The sequence below is a fragment of the Boleophthalmus pectinirostris genome, unplaced genomic scaffold (genome assembly GCF_026225935.1).
Source record: "Boleophthalmus pectinirostris isolate CB_2022bp ecotype Guang Dong unplaced genomic scaffold, ASM2622593v1 HiC_scaffold_16, whole genome shotgun sequence".
Classification (NCBI taxonomy): domain Eukaryota; kingdom Metazoa; phylum Chordata; class Actinopteri; order Gobiiformes; family Gobiidae; genus Boleophthalmus; species Boleophthalmus pectinirostris.
In genome coordinates, this window is record NW_026571095.1 from 21,584,765 (window position 1) to 21,601,698 (window position 16,934).

Genomic DNA, 16,934 nt, shown 5'->3' on the forward strand with positions numbered 1-16,934 from the left:
ACTTTATGCACATTCAAGTCCATATAACGACATAGGCCTAAATAATAAATAACAACATGAAATAAATACAATCATGATTTACATTCACCTCGTGAACACACTATTTACTCACTTTTTACAGATGACTTCAGGCCACCTTTAATCATTTGTTGATTACTGTTTTTCAAAAAGATTTTCAAGAGGATTGCATTAGCTTTGCATAGCTCAGTGTTGTCATGTTATTGCTAACTCCAATCATGTCTCAGAAACTCCCTGAACACACTCAGACAAAAGTTGGCGTCAATTTGAAAATCTAAAATGATAGTCTCCACAGTGACCAGTGTGTCATCCAACTACTGTACAAATGTACTTCAATTTCAACTGCTTTGCGGTTAGGCAATAAAGTGAATAAATTCAACAAATAAATAATTACCTGAACAAATAAAATACATTGGCAAAAAAAGTAAATATTATCTTTTTTGGTCATAAACATGCCACATTCAGTTCATACAAAAACTGACTGTGGATAAATTATATGTATAATATAACCTATTATTTTGACTTGAAGAGAGCCCATCTTTACAGCCTAAATATAAGACACAAAATGTATGTTTGAAACTGAATATAAAGTAGCCTACCACGTGACACATAGACGGTTGTCATGTTGCATTAAGTCCTCTACACTCAATCACAGGCATAACCTTGCCCTGCAATCATTTGTCTCACCATTATAACTGCATCCTGTGAAACACACATGCACTGTTTGCACTGCAAAATGATTAAATGATAATTTTACATTTCCTGAATGATTAAGGACACAGAAGCATGATTTAAATGAAGTATATGTCGCAAAAGCACAGTTTTTGAACCTTTTGAAGCACATTAAAATATCGTTTTTTTCTTGTAAAATTTAAGGACAGGCGTTTTGAGTTGAAGGTCAAACATCACATGACACAAAAACTCCTGCTGTGCGTCAGTTGGTTACGTCCTCTCTAATTTGATTGAAGAGTTAATTGTGATATGACCCGTTGACCTCCCCCTGCGACTGGAAAGACTGGCTGCGCATGTGGAGGTCGTAGGGAAAGCGTGCCTCCGGTGAGACTCTGTACATGGAGTTGTGCGTCAAAGTCGTGCGTCCTGGCGCACCGCAGTAACGCATAGCCCCATAGTGGGAAGCGGCAGAAGCGTGGCTCTTGCCGTAATCCGGCGGCTCGTCGTGTTTGAGAGAGAAAATCCCGTTGAAGTTTAAGGGAGGACTGAGCTGCGGGTCAAAATGAGGACTGCCACCGCTTTCCGAGGACGCGTTGTCGTAGTAGGGCTCGTACGTGCTGCTGTAGCCATAGTGACGGAATGCTTTGCCGCTGTCCACACCACTTCCGCTGGGGGTGTCCGTGCTGGGGTATGAGTACATGGTGTCATACGGAGACCGCCCGCTGAACATCACCTCGCCGTTGTGGTCAGTGAGGAAGTTCCGGGCGTTCAGTTGCAAACAGCCAGCCACGAGGTTGGTGGTGGGCTGGGACAGTCCTTTACACAGAGTCTGAACGAAGGCGAGCAGGTCCGGCCTCTTCCCCGCACTCAGCGTCTCGGACAGGGCCCAGATGTAGTTCTTGGCCAGTCTCAGAGTCTCAATCTTGGACAGTTTCTGAGTTTTGGAGTAGCATGGCACTACTTTACGCAGGCTCTCGAGCGCAGCATTGAGGCCATGCATCCTGGAGCGCTCCCGGGCGTTGGCTTCTTGTCTCCGCATCTTGGCCCGGTCCATCTGTTCCTTCCCCTTTTTCTTCCGTGGACCCCTCTTTTTGGGCAGACCGTCCTCGTCCTGATCGAACTCGCGCTCGTCCTCATCGCGGTCTGAAGACGCGTCACAGTCCACGTCCCTCATGTCTCTCATGTCCCTCATGTCCACCTTGTCCCGGTCCCGGTCCCGGGGTCCTCACGCGGGAAGTTGGCGCCGAAGCGGGGTTCACACATCATATGCGCTTCCTCGAATGGCAGTGTCAACATATTTCCTGCAACACAACACAAGCGGGGGATGAGTGAAGCGCGCAGCCGCTCACGGGAAGGTTGTTTCTTAATTACCTCGTGCACGCGCTCCCAGGAGGAAGACCAATGTCACAGCTACTTCATTGTCTCATGTCTTTAATTTAAGGTGTGAATAACAGTGTGGACAATGGGAAATGTCCATGTCTCAATTACTAAATAGGTTTATTGGTTTTATCAATCTAAATCTCTTTTGAGGAGAGACACTTCGTGTATCCTGCATAGTTGAAATCTTTCTTTTAGGGTCCAATAAGCAACTAAGAAACTACTGTTTATTCCACGGTCACCTTCTGTTGTAGTAATTAGAAAATGCACAATATTATAGATTATATTCCGATAAATGACTAAACATAAAAAAGAACTAAACATAAGAGATGGATACATCAAGACTAAGGGTTATTCCACTATAGAAAAATAGAAATATTAAGCTCTAAAGGCATTCAGTCTAACCAACATAATAAAACATATGCCACTCATATATATCTAAATAAGCATAAATATAAACTGAAAATTAAAAAAAATTCAGTCAGTGGATAAAGTTTGACAGTATGGCCAAGAAACCAAGCTGCTGTCATAATATTAATGCGGCTCAATAGCGTTACAAACCAATAAATAAATAAATAAATAAATAAATAATTAGGCTACTTCTATAAACACAATAAAGAACAGAGAACTTAATTAAAGTTTGCCAAAGTGCTCTTACCTGTGGTCAGCGTGCACCTCGCATGTCTCCACTTCCCCAGAGCGCGCGGTGCTGTGTTTCTCGTCTCAGTTTAAAATCACGAGATAAAGCCCGGTCTCGCGCTCCTTTTCTCCTCCTCTCTCAACTACTCCACCCCCATCTCTCTCTCTCTCTCTCTCTCTCTCTCTCTCTCTCTCTCTCTCTCTCTCTCTCTCTCTCTCTCTCTCTCTCTCTCTCTCTCTCTCTCTCTCTCTTTGAGGAATGACACTCATGCCAACCGCGGGTACCGTGCCATCTGCCGCTGACGTCTCGTGGCAGCCTCAGACCACGTGTTCTGCGTCCCACGGGAGCTCCACGGCGCCGTACACCCGTCATCTGGCAGCTCCGGTAATGGGCACCGCGAGGCCCGGCGTTTACAGTCAAAAACACGAAGAGGAGAGGGATAACAACTCGTATCCGCAGCCTCCAAGCCATGTTACAACGTCTGTGCGTGCGTCTGTCCGCGCGGGAAGATGGATGCGCACCGGAAGAGACTCTCAACAGGTGAGAGGGGCACGAGCCTGAGCTGTCAGCAGGAGGCCACTGGCTCCAGCACGGGACAAGTAACTTTTAATTCAGCTGACACGGTTTTACGGTGACAAGAACGTGAAATAAAGTAAGCTTACATGGAAAACGTCTAAAGTTTTACAAAACTTAGTGACTGACGGCATTTTGCAAATAAGTAAAAACACCTTGATTAAAAGCACTCCTAGATGCCATGAAACACACACAAATCTTTTTTAGTTGAGGCTAATTAGCACTTTTGAGAACTATACCACAGCAAATAAAAATAATTTCTTAGTGTAGTCCAATTTCGCCATATGTGTCAAATTTTGTTTAGGTTATTTCTTTAAAGGACTCTGCAACTTTTCTGATGAAGGGTCCAGTTGTTTCACTACCTGCTTGTTTCCATGGAGATGTTAATTGCTGGCCTAGAATGTTTCAGGAAAAGTACAAGGTGTAAACACACTGGATTGTGGACTAATTTCAGTCAATTTTTTGGAGTAGGCCTACTACACCATCATACACCGGTAGACACTAAAATGTGGGTGAATTGTCTTGCCCAAAATCACAACACACTGAACACTGCTGCCCCTTTAGTGCCCCCTAGTATTTTTAGTGGTCACCCATCCAGTAATAAGACCCAGACATATAGCTTTAGACATCAGGCATTCTCAATGTGGTGTGGTATCATATAAGGGGCTACACAGTGCACATTAAGGACCAGGATCTGGTTTTGCATCTTTTTGGTCTTGGTGGGTCTCATTTGTCCTGAGATTTGAGACCAAGGAATGTTCAAGGAAAAGTATGCCCAGTATTCAAACACTCATAGGTATTTTCCACAACTGTTGAACTTGTATTAGTTGAATGCATTAGTGCTTTTTGACATGCAGAGATTGTGCAAAATTGTCCTTTTGGTGTTTCTCAGTGTGGGGACCAAATACAAAATTGAAAAAAATGAGGCATTAAATGTTTCATCTGATCAGCTTGATGAAAACTGTTGGTGTAATTTTAACTTAATCTTAAGACTTTTAATAATTTTTGAGTTTTTTTTTTTTTCCACCTTTGTATTAGCTGAAGTTCAACTCCAAACCACCAGTCACTATAGCATTAGATTGTACATTGTGCTTTAATTCATAACTCATTAGTAGAAGTGTAATGATATCCAAGTCTCACAGTGCGATATCGCCATGGTATGAACCACACGGTACGATATTTATTGCGATATCATGGGAAAGCTCACGATATGGTGGAGGCTCACGATTAGGGATGTAACAATATCCAAATCTCTCTGTATGATATTTTCACGATACACATCTCACTGTACGATATTTATTGTGATATTTTGTGGAGGCTTACAAAACTGTTAATATTTTTCCTTTTAAAATGCCTTGACAAGATTTAATCCAAAGAACTAAGATTTAAAAGTGCTTAGAACTGTTATTTCTTCTTATAGTCTGCACTGAAATGGAGCAAAGGATCATGGTCTATGTAGTTCCGTCTGTCTTTTGTCTATTGCTGCACCATAACTCTTAATTTAAGCAAAGAGACTTGTAATTCGATATATTTTGATGGTCCACGATATTATTGTGAGAACTTTGACAATACGATATCACGATATTTTGGTTATTGTTACACCCCTGCTCATTAGTAAACAATAATGTAGGCTGGTGTCCTCTTTGGCTCATGTAACAAACTTGTGTAGTCACTGTTTCACATCAGCTCTGTGACATGCTCCATGATTGTCTCACCTCCTCATGTATGACGCATGAATACAGTGGAACAAATAAAGAAATACACTCTGTCGTTCTAACGTATTGACGAGTGAGCTGTCAATCAAAGCTAGCAGTTAGCCACCTATGACGACTGCAGCTGCCTGATCTGTCACTCTGAGGCCACGCCCAATGAGCTGAGCAAACACACTTTTTAATCCCCCTCTTGGGTTTTGACTTAGATTTGGAGGCAGCCTCTAGTGGTCATCTGTTGAACTACAGACGCAGTAATAAGTTTGTCTTCACTGATTAATAATGTAGCTAACTAAGGTTTAAACAGATCATGTTGTATTACATGTTTTGTGTCTTTTCAGGAGTTAGAGCATTTGTCCACCAACTGAATGTCCATGGAACAATTTTGACTGGGGCCGTTGTGTAAGACTCTTCACACACTTTGCTTGTAAATGTGAGTGACTGGTGGTGGTTGGAGGGGCCAGTGGCACAGGTTGGCGTCCTCTGAGGTTTTAAAAAGCAAAAGTAAAAACAAAAAACATAAAGGAAAGAAAGAATAGAAAATGATGTAAAGAAAGTAGCATGCACCAAAGTCACCAAATCTCATATTCTACTGACTCTAGATACTATTTACAATTATGATACCATTTATAGTAGGTCTGTGCATTGCCTTGAGTCTGACGATACAATACATATCATGATATGCACGTTGCGATTCGATATATCCCGATACTAAAACAATGGATGACATATTGCGATTTATCAATAATTACTTCTAATAATACAGTCACCTAAAACTTTAAGAGAACACAGATGCATGAAATATAATTTATTCAGTGTTTTAAATTATTAGAACAGTGAATGCAACTAATGATTTTTTGTGAAAATTATTATTTATAAAATCTATTTGGATCCATTTTGAAACAATTCAAGAATTGTGCAATCACTCCTAATTTCCTAGGTCCCATATTGCGCAATTTTTTTTCTTTTAGGTGTCAGTAAGTAAATCCGTAATCCTTTATTATTAACCAGTTTGAAGCTCCAAAGCTCAAAATGCTCTGTTCCACCTTGATATCATGAAGCAGTAGCTTTTAATTTAACAGCTATGTTTTGCCTTTTGTTCAATAGAGACTGAAAATTCTGAAATTATCTAAATTATTCTAGTGAAGGTGTATGGAGTGTAAAACACAGTGGAGCTCTTTCTGTATCACAACATGACATCACAAGGTGGCACCAAGTGTTTTCCCTTTGAGAGATGAACACAGCCTAAATATGCATAGTTTGTGTGTATGAATGAAGCAAAAGTATTTGACAACAACAACAACATTATAACAGATCAGAAAATAGCATAATATGGGCCCTTTAAAATATATTTTATTAAACTCACCATCGGGTTTATGTCAGATACTTTTAAAATATTTGTGAGTACTGCATTACTACTAACTATCTTGCAACCAGTACCCAAACCATTCACATTTACCCTAACGAAAGCATTAGTTTGCGTGTGCATTTGCTCACACACACAGCGTCTTTACCGTGTCTGCGTCCCCTTTAACTGCTATACCTTATTATACGCGTTAAAATGGGTGAATACATTCCTGCACACGTCTGGGATGCACAGGATGTTGTGAGTGCACCAGAGGGGCCAGCGTAGTGCAGGTACCTCAGGACTATACACATTAAGTACACCCAGCGGATAGGCCTGGTGGCGCGTTGCCAGATCTGCGCCGGGCCACAGCTGGCTCTTGATACGGCTATATGCTCTCCTCACTTAGGTGGAACGCACACACAATCGCTCCAATAAGCCTATGCAGCCAATGACCTTGTTGGAAGGATAATCAATTAAAGCAACTTATCAATCTGAGTATTGGACATTACAAGACATCGATCAGCACTATGGCCTCGTGGTACATAGGGACAAGCTTTGATTACAGACCAGAGTGGACTGTTACCATACAAAACAGTGAGGCATTGTTATAGGCAGCAAGGTAGTCACAATAAATACACTATCCACTTAGCGTTCAATATATGATAAATAGAACAATCAGTTTTGAGGGCCCGTATTTATCACAGGTACTTTTTCTGTAGTACTGGGAAATTTTTGGTATTTCTTTTCTGCAAAATTGTCAGATTTAAGCTGTAGAAGTTGAGTTATGAACTAAAATTGCATAAATTAATGACTTAAATGTTCTTTTTTTGCTGTGTAACAATACTGTACATTTAAAATACTTTAATGTGGATAATTTTGCTTTATGGTTTGGTTTAAATATTACCGTTTATCGTCTATGTTGACTTCAGTAATGTAGTGTGCTTCAAAATGTGTTATCGTGACAGGCCTAAGTGTTAGAACCTAGAATCTAGTATTGCGTTTAGATTTGCAATTTATGTTTTCAAATGTTTTCCAAACTTTAAACACAGATATAGACTGAAATATGAACTGCAAAACTTATACATGAATCATTTGAATTTCAGAGCATGTTTGTAGAGGTTTCAACTACAGAGTTAACAAGGACATTTTGTTATTTAGCAGAATCCATGATGTTGTCAAAGTAATTGCAGCATTTGAGATTTGGTAATTGTGTCTATTCAAGTCGCAATTTCAACATGATTTCGATAAATTGTACAAACGCATGATGTGTTATGTACGACACTGTATGAAATAAATAGAAAATATCCTATATAGTTATTATTGTATGATGAAGTAAGTGAATGTGTAGTTCACGCTGAATAAATTATGCCTTATGCCCAACTTTTTAACATAAAAAAATCATAAGACAAACTATAGGATGATACATAAACAGCCATTGGGTAGTCATAAAAACAACAACAACAACAACAACTACGGATTAGAATTATTGTACTTTTATAAGAACTCAGAAGACGCTTAAGCAATACAAATAAGATTCAAACTTAAAATTTTTTGACTGATGGAAAAGGACCAAGGAGAACCCAGCCAACATGGGGAGAATGTGTATGCAAGACACTGGCAATTAAGATACAATGGATCTGGAGCCAAGAGCAGACAAGTACAGTCAAGGTCATGAACAAGAGAGAGTACAAGAGTATTATAATATTACTGTGTCAAACATGAAAATACAAGTTAACATCAATTAGAAACATTATTTATTTGTTGTTATGAATTTGATGCATTTATATTTTTAGCTCATTTTAAAGTAGGCCTGCACACTTCAGACAACGCTGTGTTCAAGTGCACTTAACCTCACGTGAGAGATAAGAGCGTGGATATGAGTACAAGGACAAAGGCGTGTTTTGTGCATAATCTCCAAAAACACATCAGTCACACACGTTCAGTTTGGTCTCCTTCCCCCAAACGCCTCAGCTGGCCCTCTCCTCGTTCTGGTCCAGCACGCACACACCAACAGCGGCATCTGATGACTCAAACTCCCCATCTCAGACTAATCAGTTGACTGCACTAATTGCAAATGCAAATATGCAAATTTATATTAATTAATTACTCCACTAATTAGTTCTCTTGTCTTTTCAGGTAATAAATCATGGTGTGGTTGAGAGACGCGGCAAGGGAGACATGGCTGGTGATCTTTTGTCTGCGGCAAATCTTCAAGAATCCGAGAGAACGTTTGAAAGATGTTTTTAATCACATCTGTCCTTCGTGACGACTTCTTAACTTAAGTTTTCACAACTAGGCTGCCCTGGTTAATTATTTCAATTGATAATTTTATGTGTCAGAGCGGAAGGGTGGCGTTGTGCGATGTGAAAGGTATATGGGGTAGCAGAGGTTGGTAAATCAGGGCGTCTTGCTGACAGTTCGTGCCTGTCAGCTCTTTTAATTATCACATTATCAGCTTTTATAGGCACGGCGCGCGGTGCAGAGCTGCAAATGAAGGCACCACTGATCGCACGCTGAGAAGGAAGCGTTTCTCAATTGATGTCAGCAGTTAAGAGAAGGGAGTTGGATGAGTGTATGCGCTCGATGATATATAAGGACATAAACTACATACGATTATTTGCATTAAATAGTATTGTCCAAAATTCTGATTGTTCCTGATGACATTCATTTGACTTTGAGGCCTGAAATCCCTTTTGTAAATCCCTCTTGGAAATTTTGTGTCTTTTTGGAATATTTTTTCACATATTTTAAACATATATTACCATATATTACCACTGCCTCCATTAAAATGATAAAAAAATAAAAATGACTATTGACTATGACTAATGATTATTGCTCCTATATGAAACAAAAGTAGAGACTCGCAGCAGATCGTGGCAGTGGGCACCTGCAGTGTTTTGCCTATAGGGACCTGTCTCCAGATGGACTCCAGAGCCGCTGGGCAATTTTTGTGCATGTTTTTGGTTTACAGAAGAAACGATTCATAGCCAAGGGTGAGGCAGACCTTCGTGTTGAGGGGTGAAAGTGCTAACCATTCAATCTCCTTGCCAGTGGCAGAGTTAGCAATTTGGGGGCCCTAGGTGAACTTAAGTTTGGAGCCCTCACTATAATGCACCGTTTTGTTTTTTTATATATATATATATATTTATTGTCTGTTTTTCCCCATTGTTCTTGAGACATGCACATCTCTATTTATTTGAATTATGGTGGATTGGAAACTTGTGTTATTAGTTTGTAGCCTACTAGATAACCAGAGCTGTAAGTAGTTAGATTTTTTGCTAGTACAGTTACAGTTTTTGCTTACACCCATTACATATGATGATTATTATTTTTCTTATGATTATTGTTTAAAAGTAAACTACTCATTTAATGTCATACTGAGAGAAAATCTAATTGCTCTGACACCTCAACTGGCAATTGGTTGGGGGCCCCTCCATGTCTGGGGGCTCCAGACAACCGCCTACTTTTGCCTAATGGTAGCGCCGCCTGTGCTCCTTGCCCCCAGAATGGGTGTTGCAGTGCTCACTTTATGTTGCCTTTAAGCCACACTTCTGCGTCTGAGAGTCACACTTGATTCTTCTTCTTCAGAGGGTGACCAATAAGAGGAGTTGGTGAGGAAAAGTACAAGTGTTTGAGCATAGAGCATTAAACAGAAAAGCTCTGAATCACAATATAAACAACATAAATGCAGATCGACAGAGACTACTAGAGCATGATATGATTTTTATGACCATAGCTAAAGCAAGTGGTCATTATTACATTGTCAGTAATAATAAACTTTGCAGTTAGTTTACCAGACATTGTAATCTATTTAAATTGCACTTTCGAGCCCCACTTACGAAACAGTCTTATACATAATGCCCCTATAAGCCACAAATGTATCCAGGCTTGGGTTGGTCACAAAGTCAGCACAGGTCTTTAATCAGAACAGCCCTATAGTATTCATGATCTGCCTTGAATTGCCTTCCAAAAAACAAGTCTTCAACCCGGCGTCTTCCCAAAATCCTCACAGTGATTCCGTAATGAAGCGTGTGATGTTAATTGTCAGTTTCTCAGCTAGCTAACAACTTGCACTATTTACTCTGCGTGCCTTACACAGAGGTTGCATGTACCAATATTCCTGTCAAACATCCAGGCTAAATAAGGAAGTGCTTAGACAGGTGCACCGGTCACAAAAAAACAAATGCTTTATTCAGAGGACTGGATGATGCCTAATTCTGTGCTGCGTAACAGGCAATGGATTGTGATTAGAAAAAAAAAACATAATTGTACAAGCGATAAATCCGACAGTCTGTAGTGTCTAGTGAAAGCTGCTTATTCCACCCAGAAATGAGAACATATTTAAACAGTGTGAAAAAGACTAAACCAACATAAGTGTGTTAAAATGTGTCACGAAATTAGCACTGTTTCAAATTTAGAAAATAACACCTCACTGGGTTGGAGTCCCAGAACACACAAATAAATCAATGAGCTGTATGTTAATGTTATTGTAATTTGAATGTTTAATTTTTGTAAATATATAGGACTATTTCAATGTCATGCACTGGATTACAAGGTTCAAGGAGGCAGAGCTGAGAATGTTCCGTGATATGGCATTAAAAACAATATGGCTACGATGATTTAAATTATTATTCTTTTTTTCATTTTTATTTTATTTATTTTCACTAAAACATCAGTACAATAATGTGACGGAGAGTGACTGAGACCCATAACCTTAAGGTCACACCCCTGCATGGAAATACACAGGCATTAAACCTATCTCCATGGAGACAAGTCAGATCTGTGGACAAGTGAGCCTGCTTCTAGTAAGAAAGCATGTTCAGTGTATTATTTCTGCAATAAAAGCAACTGTAATTGAATAAATGCATGATATAAGTTTAATGTCACACTGTGGTACATGAAGACAAGTGTACCCACACCAGAAAAGTGACACAGTGCAGCTTTAAATATTAGAAAAAACACATGGTAAAATGTTGTATTTGAAAATGGAAAAGCAGAACGACTCTATTATAATAGACTGAAACAAATCTCAAGGTCAGTCCCTTGAGCCTAAAATCAGTTTCTTGTATCTATGAAGTCATTTTCAGTTTCACAGGTCGGTTGAGTTGGGAAACATCTGGTACACACAAATGTCCTGAACTGGAGAAAAGAGGAGAACAGTTAGAAAAGAGGTAGTTTGTGGAATAGTTGATAGTTTTCACTGTGAGAAGAGTCTAGTAATCATTTATTTTTTGTACTACTTTTACTGCATTACTAAAGCTTTGATTTCATTAGTCAGATAACACAGTCTCTTGGCTTGGAGCAAATCTGTACCAGGAGACCACCACCTGTCCCAGAAGAGTCCAATCGCCATCACTTTAAAGGCACTCCTCAAGAGCATTCTTTGGGAGAGCAGAGGATTGTGGGTATGATCACCAGGAGATGAGCAGAGCATTGTGGGTATGATCACGAGGGGCCAGGGCCTGGACTGGTGTCCTCCAGCTGCTGTTCTTCCCAATTAGGACGTCCATCTGCTGCTGTCTCAGCTGTGGAGGACACGCCCCCCTCACAGTCCTGTTCCCCCTCCTCCGCTGGCCCCATACAGGTGTGTCTGTGCGTTATAGGTGGTTTCAAAACATGCAAAATACACTTTCTTACACAGTGACTCTACAGTGAAGATTTTTTAATGATATGTATATGAAGCACATTTAGTATGGCAGATAAATGATTAATCCAAAGGTTTTCCAAATACTCAAAGTTGTCTGAGGCATATTAAGTGCGAGCAGGCACATGCTGTAACCACAATGACCTGAACTGTCCTGACCCAAGTGTGTCCACGACACCGTGACTACATTCATTCTCATTCACACACCATACTGTATAACATAAGCTTAACAAGAGGGGTGACTAACCCTCCATTCTGATTACTGTACAATCTGTAGAATCTCAAGCACAATGCAAAATATTTTATTTTAAGTATCCTGCTCAATGACACAATGACACAATGCAGTCAGAGCAGGGATATACCATCAGCGTTCAAATACAGACACATGATCTAACCATGTTGTAGTGAATGTAGTAATTGTAAGAGCAGTGTAGTCAGTAGCAGTACAATAGTACTTAATACTGAAGTGTCTCTCTTATTTTGTAAATGCAGTCTCTGGAGTCTCATTGCTTTTGGTGCTCCCCTGTCTGCCTTTCTGTATCAAACCAAGTTTGTCGTTTAGTCAAAAGTTAATTTGAATTGAACCATATACAATATATGTCCCCTCACTGTACACACAGCCACCTGTCTGGGCTGCTTTGATACGACACAGGTATTTGGGTGGGCGGCAGAGACGTGCTAATAGTATTAAAATATGTGGCTATGAATAATGGATATGTTTTTGAAAATGTATAATGTAAAGATGTGATTCCCGTTTCAGGAGGAGATGGGAGCCGTAGCTGGAGGCAGCCGTTGTTTCAAAGCACAATCTGTTCACGCGCGTTCAAAGTGCCACTGCCAACTGTCGCGTGCTACACGCTCCTCTACCACTACCACAAAGTGAGGAGATAAATAAAAATGTGTCACTTATTATTTTTACTAAGAGTTAGATCTTTTTGTTTGTGTTTTAGGAACTGTGCTAAAAGAAGACTGAAGTTGAACAGTAAAAAACACCAATGTACATTGTGTTTGGAACAGAAATAAAACATGTAGAGAAGGACTCATGCCAAACCCAGAACAGTGTTTGTACAGACAGTCAGTAGGTTAATGATCAGCACGGGTGTAGTGCTTCATTACATTTACTTGAGTAACGTTTTGTTTTGTACTTTCAGGAGTAGTTTTGTCACACCTGGGAGAATTGTAAATTATTTGCATTTCAGTATCAGATTTTGCCCTGCAGTGGACAAACTGAAGCGAGACAGCTCACCTGTGCCATTGGCTGTCCCGACCTCCACCACTCACTCTACACTTTCACTACAGGCAAGGTGGGTGAAGTGTCTTGCCTAAGGGTGCAACAACAGAACCTGGTCAGAACAGAAGTGAACTCCAGTCTTTGAGTTGGTGGACAGGGGCTCTAACCACTGAAGCATTGTGGTTGGTTCTTAATCTTAAGACATTTTTTTAGACAATTATCCAATCAAAAAAACGAAAAATGAGCCACATGAGTCTCTCATTTCTGTTGCCAGATTTTAGGCCTAAAATCATAAACCAAAAATGACTCTATCGGATCTGAATCCTCGCTCCCTAAACCCCAGCATCTGTAGCCAATCATTAGCCAGTGCTAGTGCAGCCTCTGCAGCTCAGTGATTAAAAGTGCACTGTGTAACTTTTCTAGAGAGGATCTGTAACCTATTTGTCTCCATGGAGATGTTAATATTAATGTTTAATATTCCACAGTATGGCATTAAACTAATCTGTCTTGAATTCATTCATCTACAGGTATTTAAATGCTCAAAACATCCTAAAAAACATTCCTTCTTTCTGTGAGTGGGATGGTCTCTCTACAGATCTAACCTCTTATCTGACTTGCAAGTTTCTGTGAAGATTTGTAAGTTTATGGCCATACTGTAGAACATTCTAGGTGCATCTTCATGGAGACAAGTAGGTGATGGACCCTCCACCAAAGTTACACAGTGCACCTTTAACCACTTAACACATCCAGTCTGAGAAATGCTCACTTGCTGCCCTAACAAGCCCCACGCCGAGGAGATAATTGGAGTCATTTAGCTTACCTGTCAGTGGTCCTAATGTCATCTCTAATCACTGTACAATGGAACAGTCAATCTACAGAAACAGCACCTACGAGACGCTTGGAACAGAGCAGCCAGAGTGAATACACCGCCTAAATATACACAAGCCCAAAGCAGCATCACATATTGATTGACAAAATACCTATACATTCAGTTTCGTCCATGTGCCAACTGGGTGCGTATTTCTCGGTAAGAAGTAGAGTTGATTGACAGAGTTGCCGTGGCGTTTTCTCACCCAATCGACACTCGGGGTGTTATGGTTTCTGTCACTCGTCACTGTCCTCGGCTTTCTGTCGTCTTGCTGTGTTTGAGATGAACAGATTAACTTTGATTTATCAGGCTTCAGCTGAGTGAGGAACCAGAGCCGAAGTGTAGCTCTATTAGTCTGATTGAAGAGCCCACAGATCGATTTATTATGACAACTGATGACAACAAGTGACATTCTGTGACATTTCTAGAACTACTTAAGAGAAAGGAATCTAGAAACAGTGGTATTTATAGTGTGGGGCCTTTCTTCTGCATCAATAAAATACTTATTATTGACGCACATAAAGATCATATTGTGACTAATGTGAGATTTAAGCCATGTTAGAATGTTGTTACTTCATCACAAACATCCATGGAGTTGTGTTTTGTTTCATTCACACATATTTAACACAAATCCTACATATTTAGACTTTAGGTGTTCTGTGGTCAAACTGAAAACACTCTTCCATCTTGTGTTTTGCTTCATTCACACACACAAGCTCTGCATATTTAGGCTGTGTTCATCTCAAACTAACACTCGCTGCCATCTTGCATTGTCATGTGGTAATACAGGAAGTGCTCCACTGTGTTTCTAAACTCAAACTTCACTAGAATCATTTGGATGATTTCAGCCCTGGAATTGTTAATCTCTAATAAAAAGAAAAGGTAAAAAGTAGCTGTTAACAGGAAGAAACAGAGCATTTTGAGCTCCGGAAATGTAAACAGCCTAATAATGTGTGAATGAAACAAAACACAAGTCGAAGTGTGTTTTAACAACATTCTTACATGGCTTAAAGCTCACAAGAGTCAGTTTGGCGTACTATAGGACATTTCATTTGATAGAAATGTACAGTTACATTAACCTGATTCATCAACTGGTTTCACTTCATAGAAACTGTATGACCTCGCAGCATTAGGATTCGTTTGCTCGACAGTAAGAGGGTACTTTTTTTATTTAACCAATCGCTACTATTTGGTCATGATATATGTAATGCACCGCTAACGAGGTTAACTGGTATAAGTTTTTCCCAAATCCCATAGGAAGAAGGGCAATAATGTCTTTCCCCTTGATAAAATTCAAAATTCATTCTCTTTGCTCCGGCTTTAAATCCTCCATCTCAGGAATTGTTGGCCACACAGAATGTATGAGTCTTCTTGGATTGGCTGGTGCCCGAACTTGCACTTTCGGGGTTTTTGTGAAACTCGTCTAGTGTATTCCGATTCCTGACCTAGTCACTGAAGAGAAATGCAGTTGAGTGGAGGCACAAGGTGGCACCAGCCTGGCTACAGTTACATACCCAACCTTTAAAAATGATTACATAAACAGTAAATTCTAATATTAATATAAATAAAAGGGGTGTACAAAAATATTTAAATATCAATATATCGTATTGTTTAATGTGATGATATAGTATCGATATCATGGGTTGCTGTATTGATATATGACCAAGAGTGTTTTTTGGTATATTTTACTAAATTATTTTGTTACAGTGCTACAGTTTTGTTGCTTGTTCAGAGGAAGGAAAGTCATTTATGCAACACATTTGACATTTTCACTGTTTTGATGATTAAAATATTTGTGTTTCATATGAACTTTGAACAAGAAGCAGTTTAACAAAGACTTTTAGTATCACAGAAATTATTTTGCCTTTATTTTTTTTATTGAACTGTAGAGAATCAATTTATAATATATCGCATTGAACCAAACGTGCAATGAATCGAGATATGTATCGTATCGTGGTCTATGTATCGAGGTATGTATCGTATCAGCAACTTCTTAATGATACTCAGCCCTAATAAATAATGATGAGTAAATAAATAGGATGTGTTGGGAATAGTTTGCTGCTCAGTGACTTCACCTTGACTACTCATTACAGTCACTTGTAATAAATGGTGCTGAAGTTGATGAAAACAGGTCAAAACATCAACATCAGTAATAACTATAAAAAGCCAGTGCGTAAGTGTGCCCCCCCTGGCTTCTGACAGTACTACACATGGCCCTCTAATGATCTCCATTGTACTGTTTCTAGAAATATCTCGACTTGACACTGCACCATCTGTGTTTTAGCAGAGTGTGTGAGAATGAGGGGAAGTGCGGCTCTGCGCTGGATGGAGCTGAAGTTGATTTGTTGTGATGAGTGGCAGTTTGGTAAAAGTCAACACAACATGCTCCAGTGTGAGGAGTCAGCGGTGAAGGGCCCGCTGTTTACAGATACTCATGATACACTTTGATTAGCTCTGATATTGTGAGTGTACAGTGCCCCAAAAGGTTTATAAGTAAGTGTTGTTTGAAAATAAAGTCACTATATGTGACGATATCCATTTGAAGTGCAGGAAACTTTATTGTGATGACATTTACGGCAACATAGGCTCCTATTGCACCCAGCAGCATTGTAACAGAAAAGTCAGGGGAGTTTTTGATGAATATTGTAATTTAAAATGTCTAAATTATAACATAATGATCAATGGGTGTCAAGCACAATAGGTATTGTTTAAGCAAATATATTTAAGTGACACCACACTGCAAACAGTAAGAATATATACTTTTCTTATTATTTCTGAGCAATACATGACCTTGCAATTAAATATATCCTTTACAGAACATTCAGGCAAAGCAGCACATTTTTGTGTTACGATT

General features: G+C 39.6%; 1 protein-coding gene across 1 annotated transcript; it reads right to left on the reverse strand.

Moving 5' to 3' along the window:
• Positions 1-988: 988 nt before the first annotated feature.
• On the reverse strand, positions 989-1,986 carry neurod6b (neuronal differentiation 6b). Its single transcript, XM_055152020.1, has 2 exons — positions 1,913-1,986; positions 989-1,877 (listed from the first exon to the last, which is right to left on the reverse strand). The coding sequence occupies exons 1-2, from the start codon at positions 1,984-1,986 to the stop codon at positions 989-991; spliced, it is 963 nt and encodes a 320-aa protein (XP_055007995.1).
• Between the last annotated feature and the right edge of the window lie 14,948 nt (positions 1,987-16,934).

What these genes read in the sequence shown, in the direction of transcription:
- neurod6b (XM_055152020.1), bottom strand. Translation starts at nt 1,986, where the DNA reads ATGTTGACACTGCCATTCGAGGAAGCGCATATGATGTGTGAACCCCGC. An exon ending in GCCAACTTCCCGCGTGAGGA is followed by an intron (nt 1,878 to 1,912) that starts CCCCGGGACCGG and finishes GGTGGACATGAG; the next exon opens with GGACATGAGAGACATGAGGG.